This window comes from Brienomyrus brachyistius, chromosome 14, assembly GCF_023856365.1.
Source record: "Brienomyrus brachyistius isolate T26 chromosome 14, BBRACH_0.4, whole genome shotgun sequence".
In the NCBI taxonomy this organism is placed as follows: Eukaryota; Metazoa; Chordata; class Actinopteri; order Osteoglossiformes; family Mormyridae; genus Brienomyrus; species Brienomyrus brachyistius.
The window spans coordinates 11,732,657-11,760,417 of NC_064546.1; the positions used below are offsets into that span (position 1 = coordinate 11,732,657).

The 27,761-nt window shown below is 42.8% G+C and overlaps 1 protein-coding gene across 1 annotated transcript in view; it reads right to left on the reverse strand.

The window, feature by feature from the left end:
* smyd3 (SET and MYND domain containing 3) overlaps positions 1–27,761 on the reverse strand; it is a 145,384-nt gene that overhangs the window by 101,843 nt on the left and 15,780 nt on the right. The window contains exons 2-5 of the mRNA XM_048974553.1: positions 18,613–18,676; positions 15,430–15,543; positions 15,291–15,348; positions 12,230–12,366 (exon numbers count right to left, since the gene is read on the reverse strand). Coding sequence (XP_048830510.1) covers positions 12,230–12,366; positions 15,291–15,348; positions 15,430–15,543; positions 18,613–18,676 — 373 coding nt within the window. The remainder of the gene's footprint in view (positions 1–12,229; positions 12,367–15,290; positions 15,349–15,429; positions 15,544–18,612; positions 18,677–27,761) is intronic.

The window sequence follows — 27,761 nt, forward strand, 5'->3', positions numbered from 1 at the left end:
GACCTACAGAGGATCCATGCTTTTGCTCCCTCCCAAGGTCCTTGTCAGATAGTCCACATTTTTGCTCCCTTCCAACTCCCTACCGGGGAGCAAAAAGATGGACTGTCTTTGGGTCCCTGAGAACTGCATTGGGAAACACTGGGCTAGAGGTGTTAAAGTCGTCTGACATCCTATCCTGGGTGTCTCCTGTCTTGTACCCTGCATTACCTAGGATAGGATAGAGGCTCGCTGTGACTCTATATTAAATACCCAGTTATGGAAGACGGACAGATATTTCAGGCGTTGACAGAATACATGGCAAAAACTTGTCACCACCTAGCAAGTCAACGGAGCAAATGGCATATTGATTAAAAAGACAGACATTTTGAAAGTATGCATTGCTGAATGTTCTGCATGTAATGGACGGGAGCAGAGGGCTGGGGGAACAAGCAGGTTAAGATAAGAAGAAAACAAGAAGCACTTAAATGTCCTCTGGTCAGTGTCACACAGTAAGAGCATTTAATGCAGTAATGAATGAAGAGAAGTCACGACAAAGGGTAGGTCTGTCACCTGGCAGAAGTCTCTCACTATTGATGAATGTAGTCATCTTCCATAAACCGTATAAATGTCCGAAGCCAGTATTTATTTCACAGACGGTTTTCATGGTAGTTCATTGGATGAGATAAATGTGATGCATAAAATAGAAAAGGTATATATACACACACATTTTCATTCAAATCAAATCAGAAAGCAAAAGCACCTGCTTTTGCGAAAACATTTCTCATATCACAATGATGGCAGCTAAAAGGCGAGCAAACTGGAGCAAAGAGCTCGGGATAATTTAACAGGCCAAACAACAGGCTATGTTGCATATTTTAATACATTAAGCCAATGCCTCCACTCTCTACATCGCAGAGGCAGCCTCGATGACCTGACCTCGCACGCAGCAATGAGCGGCCGTGACAGACACAAATGCACTGTGTTGGCCAGCTCTGTGTGTCGTGGTATGCATCTGTCAGGACGCCATAAGGCTGTCAGGACCCCGCACTGCAGCCACTTCGGGGGGGGCCAGAGGGCAGCGGCTCTCCTTCCACTTTCTAGGTAATATATTTTAAAACTCATAAGGTCATAATGGGCTCTCACACGTCCCTTTTCTCCCCCCTCCCTTTTACGGAATGGAAAACCTTTTTCTTCCGTTTTTATAGTCATGAGTAGCATATATACTAGAGTTCCCCCAATTACAGTCCTGGAACGCCAGTCCGCAACACAGCTTGCAGATTTCCCCGCAAACTGTATTGTGGACTGGGCCTCCAGGACTGGAATTGGAGAACCCCGATGTATGTATTTTAATTATATGATTGACAGGGATATTGAGTAGGTCTGGGATTTTAGATCCTTCACCTTTCTCTTTCTCAGCCCGCTTTTCGGAGGGAAGTTAGTCGTAGTTTTTATGAACAGTCCGGAAATGCCGCTCCATGTTTCCCTTCTTCGGAATAGCAATGGCCGACTGACAGATGACGCAAATGCACTTCGAATATGACATTGTGGGGGGAAAAAACAGTCCTCCCCCCATTCCGTGTGGAAGTGGTCCGTTTTTGGCTTCTTACTTGGTCCGGCCCCCCCATTCATTTTTATACCCTCTCTTAAGTTCAGTAGAAATAAATTGGAAACGACTCGGTCACTTGCTGGAGTTTTGCGGCAGCTGGGGCGGTTGAACATCCATCCTCTATTTTTTTATGCCATGAGATCTACCCACTCTGCGGTCGACGTATTGGGCACCCCTGACCTAAACAATAATATCTAACTAAATAATAATAAATAACTGAATGAGACAAAGAGGGAAACAGCAAACAATTTTTGTTTATGAAAGAGGCTACATCTGCAGAGCTCACCTTCCTCTGTTTCATTTCGGAACTTCAAAACATCTATCGATGCTGTGGTTGTAAGGTCTGTTAGGGCATGAAAGGCTACAGAGGAAATGATTTAACAGTTTAAGATCATAAACAAGATAGATGACAAACAGTCAAATTCCAGCTTTGATCGTTTGGATCTTTCACCACTAACAGCCCAAACACTGACGCTAGAGAAAGAAAGAAAAAAAAAAAACTCTTGTGAATTCAGTTCACTTACAAACCTTGGATTTTACTGCTCTTACAAGTTCCAGTTCTTTCCCTCTCAGGATTCACACTTATAAATATTTTTTTTGTGAAATCTGTTTATATTTATTGTGAAACTTTCAACCCTCCTCACTGACGTCTGGCCAATACTGTAACGTCTGTTTGGTGGTCGATGGTAGCTGCCTGGAGTTTATCAATGGCGGAGGCTGAACTGTATTCTGTTGTGTCATTTGAGACTCTACGACCAAGGTCATAAAAAAATATTCCGACATGGAAGAAGGCAGGAGTTAAAGCATACAGGTAGCCCAGAGAGAGACCGTAAATGTCAGGTTCGTACAAGGACAATACGCTCCAGGGGGCTCAAATTATGCATTAAGTGATAAAAAGTCCCACAGCTGACATTTCGAGGATGGGGGGGAGGCTTAAAAGCAGGGCTCTCTGGGTTTAACAAGTGCAAATAATTGCCTATGTGCTATTATTTACTCTAAATGAAGTGAAATGCCGAACAAAATTAAAACTGGAAAACTATACGCATTTTAAAACAAGCTACTATGTCAGGATAAGATGGGAAACTCATACTAGAAATGTATACTATATATAATATGAGGGCAGTAATTTTACAAGACCCACGATTGGTGGAAATGCTCAACAGAAAGGATTGGGGGGGGGGGGGGGGGGGGGTTCCTTTGTTTCCTCTGTGCCCAGATGACCTTCCACAAGGACATAAGCTTTATCACTGATCTGTGAGTCCAGCTCTCTCGTGTCACAGATACCGGTGCACTGAACAAACCAAAACGGCTAACATTGACACCCTGAGGACTGAAAGAGCCGATTGTTACACAGGACCCTTCAGTCATGGTTAAGGAGATGGAACATGCCCTGGTCATTAGGCTGGAAAGACCTGCGAGGTAATCTCCTCTGGAGGTCACATCTACTCATCTTCCATGCCTCTCTCTTAACTCTATTTTCATGCTGCTCTGCCTTCACATCCCCCTGCTCCTAATCTCCAATGCAACCTGAAGCACATGGTTCATATCTGTGCCCGACTTTAGTCCAGCTATAACCCATACTGCATGCCTCACAGAAGACTCCTTCTGATCTTCCGCAAAGTACACAAAAACGTCATTGGAGACTTGATTTCAAAAGATACGAGACAGTGAAATGCAGGAACGGAAATGACAACATCCACAACGCTGCATGTTTCACCCATGTGTAAAAACATATGCAAAGCAAACTGGAGTACAAGTATGGCGTACAGAAAAGGAGGGAAACGGAATCAATGCTGTCACAGCACGTACCACGGTTTCATGCCCTCTGAATAGCGTAATCTGAATGCAAAATAACTGCTGCTACTAATAAAGGAGGCAAATGCAGTTACCAGCTCAGCAGTAATGAACGACACACATCCCACACACTCTGCAAACAGCCCACGCTCATTAAAACAGTGTATATCAAAAAACCCGGAATTTTGATTACCAGGGAAATATGGGATTAATCTAGTAGAAACAATGGGACATAGAAGCGCATACTGGATTTAAAAATGAGTGCGTGAGATAAAAAAAGCAGAGCTGTTTCACTCCGGTCTCATTCCGGGCTTTATTCAGGGGTCTCGCTAAATGACTGCGGCAAGAGTCAGGGACAAGGGAGGCCGAAATAGGCCACGTCACCAAATAAAAAAAAAAAATTAAAAAGCCAAGGTGATTAGTTCCAGAAGTGGGTGGCCAAGAGGACAACACATCCTATCCTTGGGAATGCTTGGAAATATTTGAGCCGGAATTCAATTTCCGATGATCTCATGGGCAAAGCGGTCTGGCTGCATCCACGACAGAATGGGGCAGGGCTAAAGGGAATTAATGCTAGAACTTCATGCTTTCATAATTTCAACAGTGATTAAAAATAAATAAATAAAAAAGGCTAATTAATTATAAAGAAAAAGCAAAGCCAATCCCCTACCCCCAGCATCAGCATCAAGTAAACAAACTGAGCAAGCGTAAATCAGTAATTGTTTCATTTCTCCTCGAACTAGCAGCCACTCGATGGAGCACAGGCTAAATGAGGCAGAGGGCGAAATCTGGGGAGGTGTGGTGGGACTGCGGCAGTGAGATGTGAGAAGCCAGGGATGAGAACCCAGTTCCTGAGAACTCAGGAGCCGCACAATGCCACTAGAAGCTGCATCAGCATGAGAACGCCGAACTTGGAAGGGCATGCCGTCATCGGCAAATTAATAAGCTACTTAATTGATGCCCAAATAATGAGCGGGGCTGCAGTGCTACGGCTGCAGGATTTAACACTTCGGTTATTTACTCATTTAAAAAAATATATATAAAAACGAGAGAGCAGACACCTGCAAAACTGGTCAAAACCTATTTAAAATGTTACCAAATGTTTGCTATGCAAGCAAAAATAGCCAAATGTTTCTGCTGCTAGTAAAATCCATTCAGTGATGTTTCCGCAAGTCATGCTGACAGACTGAAAGGACAAAAGTAGGAGACAAAGAATTATAAATGTGTCTCAGCACCGGAAAGCAAAGAGCGTAGCTAGTTTACGCCCGGGGCAGAAACGCAGTTTGAAAAACGACTGGTCTGATGATGCACGGCATCCTGGCTACGATTCAACCGACAGAGAGCCCGGGACAGCTGAAGCCCACAAAGAGCACGCTCCCGCTAATCTCCGCTTCGAGAGGTACCGCTTGATCAAAGTTAGAATTTACACACCTACACAGGAAGAGCACTGTAGTCATACAATAAACGAAGGTCAGCTGTGTCGGCCGGTCAAACGCAGCATGAAATATGATAGACGGAGAACGGATAGATGAAAAACAGGTTCGTAGGCTCTGCAATCCCCGAAATACCACAGACTTTAGAAGTCTATCATCCCGACATTTCTGGTGAAAATCTGGAGGGGGAAATCACAGCAAACTCTGAATGACATGAAAGCACAGAGCAATCAGACTCTCTACACTTTATCCAGCATAATTATCGCGGGTTTACATGTACCTGCTACGTAGATATATGGTCATCGATCATAACTGATTTATCATTATTAGTCCATATTTTTAAAAATCTATAAAACATGCCTTAGACAGAACATTTTTACAATTGCAAAAGAGCACTTCAAACAGAACTCCTTACACTACCTGAGTAAATGCTTAGCACTTAGATGAAGTGTTCATCATGTGTTCTTTAAATGGAATGTTAGATGCTAATCTTATATACTCCTTTACAGTAACATATTACTGCGTTATACACATAAACCCATTTCACGGGACACAATCGACTAGAGGCAAACTTGGTATAAGCGGTAACAAGACAAAGCAGACCAGTGACTATTATATAAAACTCAAAACAAAAATTCCATTCAGGTTAGATACTGAAATTAAATACTGTATTGTCAGTATTTTTAATATCTTATTTGAAACTGGTGATCGATGGTCAGTATAATGCAAGAACAGCATTCTGCACTATATACTGCTAAAGTACAGCGCAAACTCTCCCTTTGAGCAGCAGCCAGCCTTATGGAAAAATGCATGCTTATCATGGCAAGCAGCATTAGCTTACAAATAACCGACATGCATAATTGATACGAACAGATTCCGCCCCTATAAATGCATTGGTGTACCCTTAACATGTGGACACGCCTGGGTAAGGGCCCTTGTGAGTCTTTAAGAGGCTGTGAATCCAGCCCGCCAACAAGCCCTTGAGAGGGTCCTGCTGTTAAGGGGCACTCACACTGCCTCCCATCGCCAAGCCGACTCACATGTTAATGGCCCGTTTTATAGCCTACTTCCCCACTCGCGGGGGCCCCTTGTCGCTTGCAACATCTGCAGATCAGACCCTGGGATATCGGCAAAGCTGCATGCACTCCTCCTGTGCTCCATCTGGGTCCGGCAGGCCAGCACAACAAGTGAGTATAGCAGCATGCACACTTGCAACATCTGCAAAAGTTCTGCGCCAATACACGATGCATGGAATGGCGCAGCTCCAAAAAATACTCTTCACTTGAAGTTCAAGAAGTTGATGTTATACATTATATGTATATGCATGTTGCATTTTCCCTGCTTGTCAGCCCCTAGTTCGCCATAGGATTGCTAAAGTCACCAGTTAGGAATGGCATAGTGACAGAGAGCGACACTGCCCCCACGTGGTAAGACAATTATACTTCAGACTAGCCCTATGTTCACACCTGTGTTTTCTATTGTGGGACTATGATAATAATTAAGTTCTTGTACAATGAGTGGGCACACATGAAACCCATTTATCAATCCTTAAAAACAGTGCATAAAGCCACTTTTGTTCATTCGTTCATTATGCTCGTTGCGCAAGTATAACAAGAAAAGCGCCGCTTCATCTGCCACACGCTCCACCTTACACCTTCAAGATGAGCTGTCACCATAAAGCACGCTGCGTGAGAACATATCAAAAGCTCATGGATGTGGAGGGACCCGTTTCAAGCATCTACAGAAAGGGCAAAGCTTAAAACTGACATGACGCGACATTGATACCTATAGCAAAGGAACAAAGCAAGGTAAGCTAAACCAGCTAATGTGTCCCAGCCAAAATTACATTCATGTTATAAACTTACATTATTTCCTCAGTCTTCGTGATCAAAAATCTTTTATCAGTTTCAAGCGCCTGTTAAAAACACGTCTTCAATGAATATTATTCGGCTTCTTGCATGTAACCTGTACTGTTTTGATGAATCTATATATTCTGTTGAATTTTAAAGTGTCCTTAAGTGTTTTGTTACACATATATATTATATATATATATGTATATGAAAGGTGTTATATAAATGAAACTTATAATACATATATAACAACAACAACGATAATTTATTATTATTATTGGACAAAACAGGGCCAGGTGAAAAGTTTTATGGGTCTGCACTGAGTGGACAAAGATCAATTTGGGATTCACAACGAGTTCACAAAGGTCACCAGCCACCCGAAACAGCACCATACGGGCCGATGAGAGAGCGCGCCGAAAACCCACTCTGGGAGCCACCAGTGGGAGCGAAGGGGGACCACCCAAAGGTAGCGCAGGAGGGGAGGGGATGGTGATCTAACCTATTGACCCCCTTTTCCCTCTGGCCAGCCCGCTGACATATGTCAAAGTACTTCCCTGGCACCAATTTGGAGGGGAGATGGCAAAGTGAAAGGCCTTGAGGCACCATCGCCCCTTTGTGTCGGGGGGCTGAAACAAGGAGGCCGGCATGTGGCGGGTTTAAGGCGCCGCAGAAGAAACATATGGCAGGCAAGTCTGACACGTTGGCTAAGATGCTTCTTAAACCCTGACATTCAATGCCCCCCCAGCTCATAAGGGGAGCTCGGGTTCAGCACCGGTCTTACCAAGCACATCAGTGCAGAGACACAAGCCCACAGGCTCACTGTCACCCATCAAATAAAATAAACCAGTTGTTTATAATACATTTACTGTAATCTGATAAAAAAAAAATGCTTTTATTATTTAAATACTTTTATCAACACTGATGGTAGAATGAAGAAAAAAAAAAACGTAGAAGTGACAGTTTTCCAGTTAATTGAATGGATGTACTTTAGTTGAATGAATTATTATTTTTAATGATGTTCTTTTATAAACCTGGTTTGTCGTTAAAGCTGATTTATGGCAACTGGATGGGCGGGTTATTCGGGTAGATGAAAGGCAAATTTGCAGGTGTGCGACACACGCTGTATTATAAAATAAGTACACTGAGAACTGAATTTACATTTCAATACAGAAACTTAAGGTGCTAAATCGTAACGGCATACTGATCACAAATGTGAATCCATTAATCCACATATAAGTACGAAATAATGGTATTTTTGGCCATTTTTCAAGGGGAAGGGGCTGACCGGCACAAAGAGATGGATAAATACATAAATAAAAACCAAAGGAACCTGCATCTCTACTTGCACGTAGTGTAGAGTTAGAGAAGAGGGCAGCCCCAGGGCATTCACGGCTCCCCAGGGCACTCACGCCTCCCCAGGGCATTCACGCCTCCCCAGGGCATTCACGCCTCCCCATGGCACACACTTAATTAGCGAAGTCAATTCTTTACTTTTCGGGAGCAGAAATCGAACTCCTCCTGGAAATGAAAGGCAATAATTACTCTCGCAGGAAGGTCTGCTGTCAACACCCTGCAGAGGATGCCATCGACAGCTCTGTGTTTATGCTACAATATCGCCATGAAATTTACAGTTAGCGAAAAAAGTCTTAATAATAAATTACTACATCAGCAGAAACTACAAAGAGTAGCTATAATCAATTACTCATGGGCTAATTTCTTCCAGGACTTGGACACAGGAGCATCATTTCAAACCGCACAGATACTCCCTCCAATTTATTCCAGTCACAATTGCAGTCCAAGTATAATTTTTAACCTCTATGTACACAGTTATTTCCTTGTTTTGCTAAAAGCTTGAATTATAATTCAGAAAGCAGTGAACATGAATTATGAGCCACACTCTCAAATTCATGTCTTTTCCCCACCAGCAATAAATATGCTTCTTCACTTCTGCACCCAGGTTTCCACAAGAACTGATGAATGGTCATCAGCTGGGACACAAGCCCAAATGTAGGACAATTCACCCCAGGAAAAGGCTACAGGAAAAGCTCATATACCAGCAAAACAGCAGATTCTCAAGAGCTCTGCTCACATACAGCCAAACCAATGAAAGTGAAGGCAATCGCATTCTCCAAGAAGCCGACATTCAAAACAGCGATAAAAAAAAAAAAAATACATAAAAGGAGGGAGACGGGAAAAAATTATTCAGAGAGAAAACAAAGATGGCGAAAATAAAAGGGCCGGTACAGTAATACGCATTCAGCCAGTCCACAGTCAACCTACAAACCAGCTAGCAAACACCGCCACCAAGCACCAAGCTATATCAGTGCGGCAAGAACATCCACGGAAGGACACGGGTCAATAGGTCAGTCCTGAAGTTGGATTTTTTGGACTGGGCAGACCTGCAGGCGGGGTGGGGGGGGGCTGCCCGGCGACAGGCGGGCGGGCAGGCTGCGCGTGGCTGTTGGACACCCTTAATGGGATTAGGGCGCCGGCAGCTAGCAGGCGGAGTGGCTGCGAGCCGGAGATGCGGGCCTGCGTTCAACTCATATTTATGTATCATTTAACGACCGCCGATCGTTAGCCTGTGTCCAAGGCTTCACCACGGCTCACACCGATCCGGAAGTTAACGAGGAATGAGAGAGAGAAGGATCACACTTATTAACCTTTAATTGACGCAGTGAGGCGCTCATCAGTAAGAAGCCATAACTTTCTCTTACCGCTACAGTATCCTATGGCGGTAAGCGAGAGAATAACCCATTGTCACATCCCGCTAAAACACAATGCTGTCTAGCACAATAACTGACCACACTCTCAACCGCATGCGGTTCCTCTAATCAACTGAGGTAGGAATCCATTTATACAAAGAACTAAATGAGGATAATAAAAAAATAATAAAAACATATAAAAGCCCTTAACTGTCCTGCTTAATTGGGTCCAGTATTTCGCCATTTAGATTTGTATATAAAATCATGACTGCATCCACGACAGCAGCCATAATTTAATTTGTGGGAGTCATCCAGACTGCATAAGGCATGGGAAAGGCGTTCGTTAATGTGTTTCAGAGTTTAATTACGATTTTTAAAACAGTTCCCTATAACAACACATCCCACACTGCATTAAACACGAATTTAAAAACAAGAAACATAAAAACCTCTAACAGCAATCCCGTCATACGCCGGCCAGTTACTGAGTACTCCAGTGAACGCACTCCAGATGTCTTGGGTTTCCATTCCAGTGCAGTTTGTTTTCTTTTTTTAATGACACATTCTGTCAAATCACCGCGTTACAAAACGCACTCCGGCTGAAAGTCATCGGTGACGGCAGCCTCAGCAAACAAACATAATGTGGGCCATTATCAGACATCTATTAATAATAAAGAACGAACCTTCCAGCTATCAGACTGCAAGACAACTGGGAATGTCCCTCTGAAGGGTAATAAAGCCTGGCAATGTAAGAAGTGGCAGTTTAATATATTATTTACTATTTTCTCCCGAATTTTTGTCATTGAAAACAGGAAAACAAAACAAAAAGCCTTCGATCTCAAACATGCATCACCGCAGTTCACGATGCACTCAGCTCCCCCAGTCATAAACAGCATTCACTGCCCTGTATGACATCATTTCCAGTGAGAAAAAAAACAACAGCTGAGAAAGGGTGGCTGGACAATTCTGCCGATTACTGCTCCTAAAGCATGTGACAGAATAAAGCTTACCAAAGACCTCAAGTCGCAGATGCAAGAACTGGACTGTCAATTCTCATAATTGTCCTACAACTCATACAGCAGGTGTCTGTGTGTTTTTGAGAAGTGCCCAATTGTTAATAAGTCTACACTGTAAACTGGGACACAGACAGACACATTACAGTTCAGAAACATAATGAACATTAGCTAGCTCCAACTGTGTAAAGACTTTAGCTCCGGAACAATTCAACGTGAAGATTATTGCCGGGATTTCTCCCATGATGGCAAACTGTAATAATTATGCATGTAATAATTAGGTTTGATGGATTATTGCATGTAATTCAATAACATTAAGCATTATTAAAATGCAGAAATGGGAATACAGGCAGAAATCTGTCAGAATCGCAAAACTACGGTACTTAACACCAGCTAAGCCTTAATTTAACTGCGACGCAAAATCCGTTGTATTCTGCATACTCTCCCCACCCGCGGGATACAGCAGAATTGAGGCAGAGTGAAGTACAGTGGGAGAAGGAGAGAAAATCACATTAAAGCATGAAGTGCCTGAGCAGGCCTGCCAACTGGGAAGGGGTGAACGAGCGGCACATTTCTATGATCTGCATGAGCTGCAGCCTCCATCTCATAACATGATCACTCCGAAAAGAACAGGAATCGTTACACTGAGTTATTACGGAGCGACGAGAGAGCGGGGAGCCCAGCCGGCAAGTCCACCCACGGAGCACCGCTTCGTTTCGGGCTTTCCTGACCCCCTTATCACAGACCAAAAGCTAACGAACACAAACTCTGACAATAAGTTGCATTAGATCGAGCGCAGATTGCCAGGGTAGGACCCAGCAGGCTTCGATCCATTCGAGTTTCCAACAAACAAGGCTTAGAGAGCCATGGCAGGTAGGATTACTGTCTGCTGCCAGTCACTCATTTCAGGTTGACCCATATCCCACGAGCCACTTTCTTCTTTCCCTTTAGGTTAATCTGGGCAGTGACCGACTCAACAGCACAGACAGCGTCTAAAGATCACCCATTACTCACTGAAATCATTACTTCCGTAGTTGCCGCATTCAACATTTGTCCAAACTGAGCAGAAAATTCTAAGACATTTCATAATAGTCATAAAATATCAATCTTTCATATAAGCGAAAGGTTAATATTAGCATAGTACGGGGAGAATTTCAGCATGTGGAGATAACCTGGTGAATCAGCAAACCCAAATAAAATCAATAAATCCCTTCGAGAGGAATCTGTATGCAGTCCCTCTGAATCTCAACACAAACTAGGACTTTACAGCAGTAGCCACTGATAAACAGATTCAGGCTCCCGCCGTGGACATGATGACATCACAGTCCACTTAACCTCTGAATTCATAAGCCTTCAGAATGTGAGCCCTCTGTGCTTCCTGTTAGTGGGAAACAGGGATCAGAAGGTCCAATTTGTATCGCATCTGGCCACAGAGAAATGGAAACAGGGGAACCAAAGTACAAACAACACACAAATATACATTAATGGGGGGGGGGGGGGGAATGACCAAAATATCTCAATTTACAAATGCGCTCAATTAGCATGGTGTTCTAAATGTATTTCAATATCGCTCAAGGCCCATAACAAAACCAGATCAGCAGGTACTTTAGGAGGACAGAGGTCCCCAAAAGTCCCCCAAATATGTTGTCTGCCATCGAGCTATGAATACTAATGGCCAAGTCCGCTGGGAACATGTCGCTTCAACAAAATCCAGCTGCACAGAGGCAACAAAACACGGGGCAGCGGGGAGAGGCAAGACGGTTCAGCTCCAGCGGCCCCAACAGCCCAGAGCGGCAGGGATGCTGTGCATGACCGGGCTCAGGTTTGATTGGACAAGGCGAGCGGCTCTTACTTTGGCATAGAGGCTGGGGAGATCCAAGCCAGGTGGCATATGAGAGAAATCAATGGCTTCCTCTTTCAGATAGATCTGAAGCATGGCAGAGAGGAGCCCAAGACCCTCCTCCTTCTGCTCACTCATGTCGGCGACATCTGCAGGACCAGGGCACAAAAAAAAAAAAAAAAATTTTAATGGCATAGCTAAAAAAAAAAAAAAGAGCTAAAAATTAACGAACATATAATGCAACCTATATCGAGTCTAATTTCTTTTGGACAATAATGGTGGCCAGTTGTATTCTGCTGAGGTGATTTAGGTTCATCTCCAGGGACTTTATCAGCAACCTTCAGGTTACTCCTTAACCGGGAGGCAACCAACAGCCAATGATGCTCATTATTACGTTGTACACTGCAAAATCAATTCATGCTGGAGACAATATCACTATATTGCTTTAGCAATCCAGTAATCAATAAATATTTTGTGTGTGTGTGTGTGTGTGGGGGGGGCTCATATATACACGTGTGTGCACGATACAGAGAGAGAGAGAGAGGGGAGTGGGAATAAGAGATGCAGATGACAGGCCGACTCCTTGAAAAGCTAACTGCTCTCTAATGACTGTGCCTGGCAGCTGGGTGCTGAGCTAAAGCCCAGGTGTACAGATTCATCAGCACACATGGGACTTTCTATTAAACTCTCTCATTTCATTCATTTCTCCCAGGGAAAAGCTTTGCAGTAGCTTGACTCTGACGCCCCCCCCCCCCCTTTCAATATGGCCCTGGCTTCCCAGCTCTCATACTCTATCCACCTTCTGTGCTACATCACTGCCCAGAAAAAAGCTGTTACGTGTGACAGAGATGAACTGTAGACAGGATGCACAAATAAAGCAACCATAATCCAAGCGGCTTCGACAGGGCCTCAAATCCGCCCTATTGTGCTCTGTGAAACACGCGGTCCAGTGCAGTTACTGGCACAGCACATTACACGGGAACAGAAAAGGAGTTATATTTAATGCTTTTTTTTTTTGGAGAGCACTGGAAACTTTAGAAAACAGGTGTGGTAAGATGCAAAGGAAATGCTGTAAATTCCCCGAGAAGGAATTGCCTTTGCTAGTGGGATTCGCTGCGATAAAACGCGAAATCTTCCATGAAAATGCAAAAAACTTGGCTGCCTTTCGAACATCATATTTTGCATGCAGGAAGGGAAAACAATGTAGCACACTGACTACAACAATCACATAATATCTATAAACCAATTACTGCCAAAGGTGCTGTAATTCGTATTGCCATGCCCCGAAAAGAAAGCTGGTCTGCAGGGGGGGATATACTCCCCCCCCCTCGCATAATCAAGGTCCATGCAAACCCAAGCTTGGTGTTACCTTGACCCCACTGCCTTCAGCGTATCGATGCATGGTGGTGAAATAAACATGAAATACACCACACACCACTCGCATACCCCTGAGGCGTGCCATGCATAACCAACAGTTACAGTTACAGGATACGGTACAAAGAAACAACCCAATATACATCTCTGCAGTGCTGTACTGGTTAGGTAGTTGGAGATAGGATATGTATGTATGTGCGTGTATATATATATACATATATACATATATATATATACATATATATATATATACACATATATATATACACACACACACACACACACACACACACATATATACACATACATATACACATACACATATACACACATACACATATACACACATATACATACATACACATATACACACACACATATACATACATACATACACATATACACACACACACATACACACACATATACATATACATACACATATATATACACACATACACACACACACATACACACACACACACAGAGCATAAGTGATGTACAAGCGAGGCAAATATCACATTATAGACATTCATGTTCTCAAGCAGTCAACTAGGCATAAGTGCACCTAAGATGATACGAATATTGGAACAGCAGCTACACATAACTTAAAGCAAGAACCTATTAAGACTATGCAAAGGCCAGTAAGGGCAACACAAGAACAATCGGCTTAGTATAGGCATTCATGGAACGGATGGGTCTTAACGAATTTCCTGAAGGTAGAGAGGGAGTCTGATGATCGGATGTGGCTCGGCAGCTCATTCCACCAACATGGGAACCACACAAGAGAAGCGTCTGGGGTGACACCTCTCATGTGGTAGAGGGTGTAAAAGCGACATTGGTTTGCTGACCGAAAGGAACACGATGGAACATTGGTCTAGAGGAACCAATTTAATGGCTATAGGAGCCAGCACCAACTACTTAAATACCCCAAGCCACTTATATCCGTCAGACAGATCATTCTCAAACCAGTGCGGAGCAGCCCCTGAAATGCCAAGATGAGAACGGGTGGCCAAAAGGAGTTGGTCATTAACCGCATTAAAAGCTGAAGAGTGGTCTAGTAGAATCCAGACAGACGACTGGGATGCAGCTTTTACGGCTCTCAGTGTGTCCACAACAGCAAGGAGGCCAGCTTCAGGGCTAAAAACTGTAGAGGGTCCAAAAGGTTGTTAGTGAGAAAGTCAGAGATTTGGCTCGAGGTCAGCATGTTCAAGAGATTTGGACAGTAATGACAGGAGGGAGACGGACTGATCGTCCTCAGTCTGTGAAGGGGTGAGGTAAGGGGTTTTTTAAGCAGTGGTGTTACCTAAGCCTGCTTAAATGCGGCAGGGAATGTGTCAGTCAAAAACGAGTAAGTTAATGAAGTGGGTGTGTGCAGGGGTAGGTTTAGGAGAGGTGGCCTGGAGGTCATGGGAGGGGATAGGATGCAGAATCCCATCTCTGCATAAGCTTCGACTGAGTTCTCTAGTTTCCTCAATTAGTCCAAATGCATGTAGTTAGGCCAACTGGGGTCAAAGCTGCCCGGAGAATGTGGTCGCGTGTATGTGCATTCCCTCTGGGGGGGCGCACTGGCATTCCGGCCTGTGCTAATCAGGATAGGCGTCACCCTCCCCCACAATCCCGCCAAAGACAAACAGCCAAAACTTGGTTGATTCATAAAAGGCGCCAGCTGCGGAAGAAGAAGCGGCGACAAACTCACGCGACTCCAGCTCCGTCAGAGAACGCAGCTCCTCCGCCTGGCTGGACGAGGGCTTCAACTGCAGGAAGAAGAGCAAGGGCCACTGACTCGCTGCTCGCAAGCAAATTACAATCTGCAAGCAGCCTCTTTTTCTCTTTACCAATTTGAAGATGATTCGTGCCACCAGGCGAACTGAGTCTGTGACGATTTTCTTGGGGGGAAACAGGCTCTGGAGACATTTGCACTCCCTCCTGTGCTCAGGCCAGGCTCCTTTCTGCATGAGGAGGACAAAAAAGTTAAAAGCTCCGCTTTATACCAAGAGGGAAGTTTCATGTATGGCTAGGCTGCATATAAAAATCATCCATCTACCATAAGTGCTTATCCACACACACACACACACACACACACACACACACACACACACACACACACACACACACACACACACACACACACACACACACAAAAGCAAATTAAGCACACCAGTTACAAATACTAAGATATTTCTTACTATATATTATAAGTCCACCATCATGCATTTTTAGCTTATGAAGAACATTTAAATGAAGACCAATTTCCAAAACTCACTCCACAGGATCCATTTGAGGAAATTTCTGCAGGAATTTAGCAAAACTTGCTTCACTGAACTACATCAGGACTGAGTGAGTTTCTCTTTCCTGATACCATAACATATGATGCGGAGGTCTGTCACTGGTGGTCTCATTTTAAACACTGCAAAAAAAGATGGACTCTGACGTTTTGGAAATTTACTCCCGAAATACAATAATTACAGTTAGAAGGTACTTAACCCCGACTGCTATCTGATCCTCACGTGTTGCTTGACTGCTTTGTCTTCCGAATAATTAAAAATGCAATAGTACAGTTACCAAACTGTGGAAATCTGGCTAGTACTATAAGCAAGCCTGCATGAGGCTCACATGCTTTCCTTGACCGTGGACCTTAAACAGGAGGCATGTGCCCAGCCTTGTGCAAGCAGTCATGCATCATAAAGTGGTGATGCGTCTGTGGTCACAGGCAGGTCAGCGGTATGCGAGGTCAGCAGGTCCCTGTTGCATTACTCCACAACTGGTTGTACGGGCCCAGAGTCATTAAGACCCGGATCAGAGGGGGCCGCACCTGCTTGCAAGCACATGACACGGAACAGGAGGCATGGAACAGGAGGCACGCATACATGCACGCTCACGCCAGCCAGCCGTCGTCGGTCCGTTACGCTCGACGGGCCACCGCCCCCATCCTGCCACTCAGAAGCGGGGACCTGAATCCCACCCACCCCTATACTGTGCCTCGGTGTCAGAGCTGTCAGTGGGGAAGAAGAGTTTCGAGGGGGGTGCAAGGGGGGGGTTATGGTTCATTAACGCAACTTTAACGGAGATGGGGCATGAAACTGCAGCTGCGCAGGGGTAGGGATGCAGCGGGCAAAGACATTTACACATTTATACATTCTAGCCATGTAATGGAGGCAGGAGCACAGGGGAGCAAGAGTGGATGTGGTTATGCGAGGGAGGAGGGGACAGAGGGACAGAGAGGAGGGGGGACAGAGAGAGGGGGAGGGGGCAGATAGACAGACAGGGACAGAGAGAGAAAGAGGGACAAAGAGAGGGGGACAGAGGGAGAGAGTGACAGTGAAATAGAATGGGACAAAGAGTGATACAGGGAAAGGGGGGAGAGGGACATAAAGAAAGAAAAGGAGAAAGAAAGAAAGAAAGAGAAAGAAAGGACAGAAAGAGAAAGGACAGAAACAGAGGAACAGAGAAAGAGGGAGAGAGAGCCAGAGCTCATTCATTCATATTCAGAGAACACACTGACTGAGTTAATCGTAATTAGCAAGAAATGGTTTGCTCTGCAACTGAAAACCTCCACACCAAGAGCAGCGACTGCCTCAGTCACTGGACTCATCTCCCAAATAATGTTGTTTTCAGACAGGGTGCATTTCCACAATCACAAAAGCAAACCAATTACAGAATGATTCCACTCACAAACAGCAGGGCTACTGACCCACTGACGCCAAAGGAAACATTTGTATTGCATGTAGACGGCGTCATGTGACGCAGAGTGAAACACGATACATAATTATTACTGTGTGATTAAGCAGCACTGTCATCTTGGAAGCTTTAATTTGAACGCTTCCGTGATTTCATTAAGGAAAGCTCAATTACCTTTTAAGTATAGTAACCTATGATTATGTTACCATTGGAAGTACAGACTCATATTAGGTCCAAGAGAGTAACTTTCTCAATGTCTTACTAAAGGGTGTTCTTAGTAAACAGCAATTAAAAATAATAATTAAAAAAAAATTCTTGGTAAAAAGTAGATGTGAATCCGACAATAAGCCAAAGAACGGCTGGATAAAATGTATATTCTTACTTTTGCTTACTCCATCCTCAGATGTTCCATGATCACTGATTTAAAGGTATAATTCCTAATTAGGGGAGTAACAATATAGCCTGGCAATTGCTTTATTGAAAGCAAATGGTGACCAGTGCTTCAGTCAGCCTTAGTTACCAGAACCAATTCAGGACACGGATTTATCATTTTTAAATGATAAATCCTTTTTTATTTGCCATTTGCGCTATTACAAATACAATTACCTAGAGTACTAATACCCTACAGGGGGTGGCATGGTGGTGCAGTGGTTAGCACTGTTGCCTCGCACCTCTGGGACCCGGGTTCGAGTCTCCGCCTGGGTCACGTGTGTGTGGAGTTTGCATGTTCTCCGCATGTCGTCGTGGGGTTTCCTCCGGGTCCAAAAACATGCTGAGGCTAATTGGAGTTGCTAAATTGCCCGTAGGTGTGCCTGTGTGAGTGAATGGTGTGTGAGTGTGCCCTGCGATGGGCTGGGCCCCCATCCAGGGTTGTTCCCTGCCTCGTGCCCATTGCTTCCGGGATAGGCTCCGGACCCCCCGCGACCCAGTAGGATAAGCAGTTTGGAAAATGGATGGATGGACTAATACCCTACAGTACAATTACCCTATATAGGATTTGGCTGGGGGAAGACGGGGTAAATTCAATATGGGTGAGGTAAGAAGAGCAGGCTGCAGTTAATCAGTGTTGAGCTTTAAATGTGTGACCAGTAAAGTCTCCTCCTCAGAAGCTTTCAATGGGTTCTCAGGTGTCTTAAGGAAAATGTGCATTTCTAAGGGACTCCCAAACACTCTGGGAGATCCCAGTCGTCTGCTGGCTCACTGATGCAGAAAATACCTGCAGTATCAGAGTCAATCTGGAACTCCAGTTTGTGTGTGTGTATCCACATGTGAATTATAATCACAGGAGTGTGTTCTGGAGCCTCATTCAGTACAGACACAGCGTGGAAGGCAGCCGTTACCTGGCAACTTGCTTTGCAGTAGTAGGCAGTCTTGCACTGAGAGCACCGCAACAGCGTCTTCCTCCTGCGTGGGGTGGAACAGAAGGAAGGTAAGCGCTTACAAATGCAAATTGCAAAACGCAGGCAAAGGACAAAGGACTGATGCACGCTTGTGTGCGTGTTCCATGGCTAAATGACATCCCAGTCACGGTGCCCCCTGCCTCGCGTCCTGTGTTTCTGGGAACACCCGCGGACCTGGGATGGGTCTTGCCCCTACATGGGATAATCAGTTACAGTACGGAAAATGGATGGATAGATGAGTTAATACTTAGGAAGAGTTTGTACTGAAGAAATAAAAAACTACAGCATTCGGCAACTCCAGAATACCCTGGTAATGGCCGAAGGTGACATATGTAACATACAGTATTTTAACAGCTAATTCGTGCTCCCCGTACCCTCCAATTAATAACAGAGCTGCCGGAAAGGTACTGTTGGCTGCAATATGCGTCACATTGGGCTGCAGGTATGGACTTTTATTTTTTGGCTTGGAAACTTGTGCGGGAAAGTGAAGCCTACAGTAAGTGGGCATTTATAAAAGCTCGCCTTCCTAAAACTAAAGAAAATGGGACAGCCCCCATAGGACTGACGAAGAATAAATGTGTAGGTCAGTATAAGTGAGGATAGGGATATACCGAATGACTGAAGTGGTGCTCATTTATCTCAGATAAATGACTGACAGAATTATGTCCAAAATGACACTGTAATCCAGTTATGTAGTCATTAATGAATCACTGCATAACAGTCGGCTATTCAAATATATCAGTTATCTTCAACACAGATGTAACCATTTGTTTAGAACTTAATGGCAAAGACATATCCTTATACAAGAATATTACACTGCATATTTGTCAAGGTACTCATTTGAAAGACGTTCCGGTAATGAGTCTATTTCCATGTGGGAGAAGGAAGGAACCAATCAGAGCGTGCAAAACGACTGGCTCTCAAAATGCCCCCCACCACCACACAAGTAAACATGGTGTGGGAGGCAGAAGGGGGGTTGGTCCATGGTCTGTGTACAAGCAGCCTTGAAAACTTTCTGCACTGACTCAATCTAGCCATATCCTCCTCCAGTGGTGCAGAGATGTTTCCAGGAGAATTTTTGTGGGAAAGAGGAGATAACCAGGCAGAAGTGGTAACACTTCACTTAAACCAGTCATATAAATGCACTATACATACGCTCATAATGCATTATGACGCATTCATAAAGTATTATAAAAAGGGCTATAAATATTTATAAAAAGACATGATTGCCATGTTTATTATGCATTATGAATGCTCTCATCTATAATGCACTATCAATACCTTCATAATGCATTATAATGGTCAGTATGATGCATTATGAAAGGTATTTATAGTGCATTACCGATGAGAACATTCAAAATGCATGATGAACATGGGATGTTTATAATACTTTTTAATAATATATTATTATTATTAATCCAATACAATGTGCTATGAAGGCATCTTTACTGTATTTATAGGACTACTTTAAGTAAATTATTACCCAGGTTTCTCATAACAGGCTTTATCTGATGAGGTGCATCTCGGGTGACCTTCCATCAGGCTCACTCAGAGCCAACTGCAAGTGTAAATATTACACACACCTGTGTCAACATACAAAAGCAAGAAAACAAACCTAAATGCACCCCACGCAGATCTGCTCTTGCTTACGTTTTGGCTATTTTTCTGCCGCCGCAAATGGCAAAATATTTTAGAATACGCTGGCTGGCACTGCGTATTATTAGGTCACGATAAGGTGCTCGATTTGCTTAGAATTCAGACCGAGCGGCAGTGTACTCCAGCCTGGCTCGCTGCCGATCTGCTGGCAGACATGGCACGAGACCGGAGAATAGAAAAAAAGAAAAATAAAGAAAAAATCTGTAATAGCTATCTTCGCACTCCTCCGCGCCGGCTCAAGTGGTTTGTTGTTTAATCGACTGAATGGATGTCTGATTGTACCATGGCCAACTGATTCCTGCAATAAAGGGAGCATGTGATCGCTTACCCTGTCACGATGCTTTGTTGCTTTTTACCCATCTGATGGAATTGCTCATTTACATATTCATTCCATGCTTTTTACAAACTCTTCAGAAATTATTCACAGAATGTCCCGCGTGCATGCAAATACATTTGCGGCATAACTAAGAAGGGTAATGGAATGGATCTCAAGGAAACACACTTACATTGTAAGAGGTTTAAAGGCCTACGTAATTAATCCGTGGATCTCAATTCCCTGTCTCAGTATTTAGATGGAATATATAAGACAAGTAGTAGAGAAGGTGACTGAATGAATGAATGAATGAATGAATGAATGAATGTAGAGAATGCAAACGGTATTGACAATTCAAAGTTCATTGTGAAAAACCTTATACACGAATCATTGCTGGAAAGCTTCATTTGAGATCTTATTTGTAGCATTAACAGATGTATTTAAGACACGAATGTGACACACAGTGCTGGACACAATGTAAATATATCAATATACTCATCAGTGAATGGCAGACCGTCAAAAAGACCACAACACATTTTATAATGGACAGCTGCATTTCATATCTACAGTTAACGGCGCTCTAGGTCCAGTTACGCAAGCCTTTGACTACTTATTTTTCGTGTCTGTTTTGATTCTGAGACGTTCCCATTTGTGGTCAAAGCTTTTCCCTGCTCTTCCCCTTTGAAAAGAAAAAACAGGAAAAAGTGATTCACGGATGATCAGTATGAGCAAAAACAAAAATCCCAAAAAATAAAGAACATATCATTAAAACTGACCAAAATGGCTCTGAAGCCCGAGGAGAAAGGGGGGGGGGGGTATGTCAAAGTCTTCAAAATGCCCCCCTTTCAAATTAAGTGTTGTGCCTCAAATGAAATGTAAATAAAAAAAGACTATGTAGAAAGTGTTCTGAAAATGGCTGTTATTACAATCGCCATTGGATTTGTAACAAAACGACAGATGTAGTTATTCACGTGGTGCTCAAAAAGGAACCACTGGAATAAAATGCTGCTGGTCCACTAAGCCTCTCTGATGTTGGGTATCATAAGATGCACAGCTGCGGCAGCATTGCATTTTGGGTAACGATCGGGAATTTCCCGCAGAACTTTAAAATATCCCATTTAAATTGATTTTTCAGCCATTTCGTATTGCCTGTGATCCTGCAAAGGCCTGTGAATGACTTAATGGACGTCATAAGACTGTCTTTCCGCCCGACTTCTGATTATTTTTTTATGATCAGTGCATTGCTTAGAACACACCTTTAGGCTGCCATTTCATTGAAGGTTAATGCAGGTTAGCGTATTTGCTGCGAGTCCTTCTGATCACAGCACCTACTTGCTTATCATTAAAGGCACCTGCTATGAAAAGGCCTTTTTTTCTGCAAATCATACAAATACAAAATGACCTAAACACCTCGCATAAGCGCTCATCCAGTATGGGGCTGTCATGACCCCGGGGCCTATTCCAGCTAGCATGGCATGGGATGCCAGTCCACCGCGAGGCATGCACTCACACACTATAGGCAATTTACAGACACAGACTCCCCCAAGCATGTTTCTAGACTGGAGGATTAAGCTGGATACTGGAAATAAAGCCATGAAACTGGGATAGAACATGCTACCCACACTGCAACCCACTAAGCCACTGGTATTCAAAACTCCTTTTTTGACTGGGCTCCCTGATCCTCCACCCCCACCCTCCCCAAAGACAATCACACAGACCTCAAATATACTTTGATTGTAAAATAAAATTAAAATATTATTCTGCAATTTTAATGCATTTTCATCATACAACATGCACAGGCATATAATGTGTTCACATAATTTTTTAATACAGTGGAAACTGCTACTGATGATCATGGTTATAGTGAACAACCACCCCTTATGGATCAGAAATCTTGGGACAGAATGTTGTAAAAATACTGTTGAAATAATTTCCTTATTAGTAATCAAGTAGTCCACTTACAGTGTTCACTTTGGGTCTTTTTATACATAACATATGGAAAAAATGAAAACTACAGTAATTTATTTTTTTTTTAAAAACGTTCCTACTTTGCCTTGCGGTAACCCCTCTGCTTCTGGCAAGCTACTCGAGGCAAATGTTGCACGCACAGAAAACATGAGGGGAAAAAGAAAGGCATTTTCTCTCACATATAGACTCAAAGTTTGATAAACTGCCAAAAAGGAGCCAACAAGATGCCGTAGCGAAACAATAAGCTACATTTTATGTACAGTACTGTATTATAGCATATTCAAATTACACACAATTCAGTGATTTGTGCAATACTGTAATTCGAAAAACATTTGAAACGGCTGCACAGTATTTTGAAAGAGTCAATAAAATTCAGTAAAAATTGTATACAAATATCAATTAGATGGCAATCTGCCTGAGAAAGAGGGGGAAAAAATATAATTGGTTGTGATGACCATCTGCATATAGTGATCGATTTCACACAGACAGACATGATCACTATAAGCGGTGTCCACTGTATTTCTAAAGGTTGCAATTTCAAAATGGGGAATGAAGTCTATCCCCCCACCACAAGAAAAAAAACTGGAAAAACTAAAAAAAGAACTTAAATCCAGACATAATGCATTCTTTCAGAGAAACAGAAAGATAGATAAATACCCATTTCCTAACCACAGAGGCGGTGACTTCATTAAAACCCCCATCATTTGGAGTACAATGCTGTTAAGTCCTTAATGACTTTGTGGTAAGTGCCAAATATTCCTCTCCAATACGTCATTAGTTCAGAATCACGTCCCTTCTAGAAGCAGTTCAAATTAGTATAATTGATTTTGTAAGTGCACTGAAACCCACTTCCTTGGTTTCTACGCTAACAGAGCGACCAAGGATGAAAAATAAACAGGTTTACAAAAACCAAAACAGAACAATCACATTGGTAATAACAAAAGCACACAAACCAGAGGAAGGATGGAGAAATGCCTCCAGGGCAGGATAGCCACACCAGCAATGGGTCACTGGCTTTTACGTCGTCATTCTTTACCGATTTCAATGTGCGAATGCTTCACAAGAACAGCAGTTAGCGCTATTGGCATACATCAGTCTTTAGACTAACTTCAAGAACATAACATCTCATAGCTGATTTGATTCTTCTGAAATCCTATAACATTAAATTAGCTCTACCGTTATCAAACCCATTGTTGATAATGCTGACTATTGCTGGCAGTTCCAACCACCTTTTTCTATACACATTTGTCAGAGAGAGAACTGTTCTCTCGCATTCTCTTGTTCTGGATACTCCAAGTTTCCTCTCATAGTCCAAAAATATGCAATTAGGCAAAATTAGGGTGCACCCTTGCCTTTTGCCCCATGCCACCTAGAACAGACTCGCACCTTCCAGCAAGACCCTGGATTCATGAGACATAATGGAAGAATCCAAAATCCATTCAAAACTACCTAGCAAAGAACCTCAGCTATCAGACCAGCACTTCCAAAAGAGTACATTAAGAACAAATCAACATAGCCTTCATCCATTCATCTCCCATAAGCTCTTACCCAGGCCCATGGTGTGCTTAAAGGCTGTTATAGGGAGCACAGAGAACACCCTGGATGGGATTTCAGTCTGTCAAAAAGGGTACAACACTATACACAATTTAGTGACACCAAATTACCTTACTGCATGTGTACTGGATAAATATAGAGAGAATACTGTATTGCATCCTTGGACCAGTGGGTGAGGGGATATTGGGGCATTAGGCAAAACAGTTTTTTTTTTTTTTTTAAATAGTCTCTTCTCCCATGTCTCTATCTATAAAAATGAGTGTGGGAGATACGCAGAATTCCAATGTACTTGTACTGACCTGTACAAATGGCAAGTCCTATATACAGGTACCTTTAACATAGCTTTTTAAATCAAAAGTTTCCTGCCGGCAGTTGGGTTTCATGCTTGGCGAACCGGATTCCACAGAGGCGTTCACGACTTTCAACCTTCACAGCTCCTTCAGAGGGGAAGAAGGCAACTCCTGAGAGAAGGTCTCATCAGCTGTAAACGCAGTCGTGCTGAAGCACTGCCGTTTTGATTTGTCAGTACGATATGTGCACTGCCGCCGGTATGCGCACTGCTGAGCTGTCTGCCAAGGGATGAAGCTGAGAGACCAATAACGTTAAGCTATGTGATCGAAGCAGAATCAGATACTGCCTCAGCCGTACCAACATGATTGTTGGTTCAGATATTTTATTCAGCCACAAAATAAACCATTACAGATAAGGCAGTCAAAATTGTTAAACAGTTACAATTTTTACAATGCATGCAAGCACAAAACATCATCAGCAACTGACAGGCCTTGAAGAGCAAAGGAGTAATTGCAGCAGTTTAAATTGTAAAGGAGCAACTGGTTTGAACAGCATTTTCAAAATGATCACGTTATCACCCGGTAGGGAGCAAAAATGTAGACCAGCTGTGGGTTTAAAAGGACCAGATTGGGAAATACTGAGCTAGACAAACACCATTGACTCTAAAATATACCAAGTGTAGAATTAATGGGTTGAATCCAATTAACGGGGCATTAAGAGTGTCATTCAAGACACATGTGACATTGAACTGAGACGATCACTTCAAAAGCAGGGAAGCTCAGGTGTTACTTGTGAATTTATTTTTAGGAAATTCACATTGCGTGAAACAATGGCATTCTCACACCGGTGAACTGTTTCAGAATCAAAGGCAAGGCAAGTTTATACAGCATAATATCATACACCAATGTCCTTCACAGAAATATACTGTAAGAAGCATTTAAGAATACGGGTAAAAAGCATAACAAAGAAAATGGTGCAGGAAACAGAAGTGCAGGACATAATTTTGCCAATATTAGCAAAGATTATTTTATTTTATTTTTTTAAAGAAACTGAGAATAGTAAATACTGCTAAACTAAGATGGCAGCAGTGAATCTACAATTTCACTGGGCGGCGTTCAACGTGCTGGTGACAGTAGAAGCCGAGGCAATGCATCTTAGGCATTTTCTTTTATTTAACACATCGCCCTGCCCACGACTTTAACCCTTTTATTTTAGCCTGCTTGTCTAACAGCGTATTGGGAATCAGTTTCGCCAATGCATGCATTGCATGGATGTACTATTACAAACTTGCATATTAAAAACACAAGTGCTCATGAGAACAGCAAAACTGTCAAAAACAAGGAAGACTGGCATCAGACAATCAATAGCATCTATTACAGCAGAGCTTGCTGCAGCAGTTATGGGAACTAACTCTCTGCCCTCTTTCTCTGCCATTTAGGGAATTTGACTTAATCCCCCTCCCCCAATTAGTGGAATCCTGAATCTAAAAAGCAACCTGCAGATACAAATTCTGTAAGCTTTGCAAGGTTGGTTAGCAAGAAAATAATCTGGAGCATAACATATTAGCCTAATTGCAACTTTCTTCCCATTGGTGTGATTCAATTTAAACCTCAATTATACCAGAGGGACACCTTTAATCTGACTAAAGTTTAAGTTGGCAATAATCAGTCTTTAGTAGGCACAACATAACTACGTTATACATCATTGCATCATTTTGGTAACACTTACAAGCACGATCTGGAAATATCATCATAACATCTTCCCAAGCTGTTTGTGGATTTAATCAATTCAAAGGCAGGGAAATGACAGTGAAAGTGTTATTTTAATGTCAAAACTTAAAAACAACTAAACTTTTAAAAAAAAAAGTTCAGTGTATTTACGCACACTTTTAATTCAAGATTTGTCCTAATAATAATAATACATCTGTTCAACTAGGGGCTAATAATGTAGTATATAAATAATAATTAAAAAAATGCTGCAAACAATTACAAACAAGCAGACCGCAAGGGGAAGGCGCTCTCCAGTCGGTTCTGCCAGCTCTTGGAAGTGGTCCATGTCATTAAGGGTGCCATCTTCAAGACAGAGGATTATTTATCTCGCCAATTAGATGGGATGAATGGGGTTTCGCATAAAGGTGGAATAATCTCAGATTCTTATATAATGTACATCAACCCTATGTTATCTAATTAGAGTGGACAAATTTGCACCATCACAGAAAATGACCGTTTCTGAAAGTGAAATTCCTGTCTAATGAGGTAGCCGACATACAACCTGAAAGAATGTGCAGTACTTAGCAGCACAGCACTAGCAGAGATAAATAAATAAATGGTTAACTTGGCGAACTATCCTTTCAAAAATGAGACTGAGCGAGTCCGTAGATCTGTGAACAGCGCTGTCGATTGTGACCAAGTAATAAACATGAAAACACCACTTACTCCAAAGGACTTAGAGAAAATCAAAAGAGAACTCGGCAAAGTTGGTGTGCTGATCCAAACCATCTCTTGCCAAGCGTTTCATGGAGTTCTGCATGACAGAATGTGTGATAGGTTCTCCAAGCTATAATTAAAAGGGACCTTGGCTCCTCCCATCCATCCACCCCCCAGCAACAACAGTCACTTAATAGTCAATATATAGCACAGCACCATCACTGACACCTACCGAAGTACTATATCACAGATTATTCAGATATGCTCTTATATACTGGTTACGGGAGACTATACCTTTTGTGTAAATATAGTTGGCGTTTTGGCATATCAAGAGTCTGCCTGGTGAATTTACATCAGAAAAACAACATTGCAAGATACTGAAATGATTCTGAATGTTTGCTTTTTTTTTATGCATTTCCAATTCTGCTTCAAAATTCTCAGAATACTTCTTTATGCAATAAAGGTAAGCAGCTTAGCAGGATACTAAAAGAGTGACAGCGTTTACCGACTGAAGTTTTCCCCGATGCACTGGACAGACGCTCCAGAGAAGAGCAGCGAATGCCAGAAATGCACAAAACAAGACAAGACAATTCCCACTGAACGGCCATGAGTCCGCTGTTCAAAATCCAAGAGGATCCCGAATTATTACCCAGAGTATTCAGACATCAGCTTAGCTAAAAGCCTACAACAGATCAAAGGAAAAAGAATAATGTGGATTAGGGGCTTTATTATACTCAGTCACCGAGTGACTGACTCGCTCACATAATACTATGCTGCACTATTCCATATATTCCTAGGACCTCAACACAAAGGCGATGCTCTGAGCATGAAGTGGTGGCATGTCCTTTGCATAGTGGAACACTTGGACATGCTCGAAAATG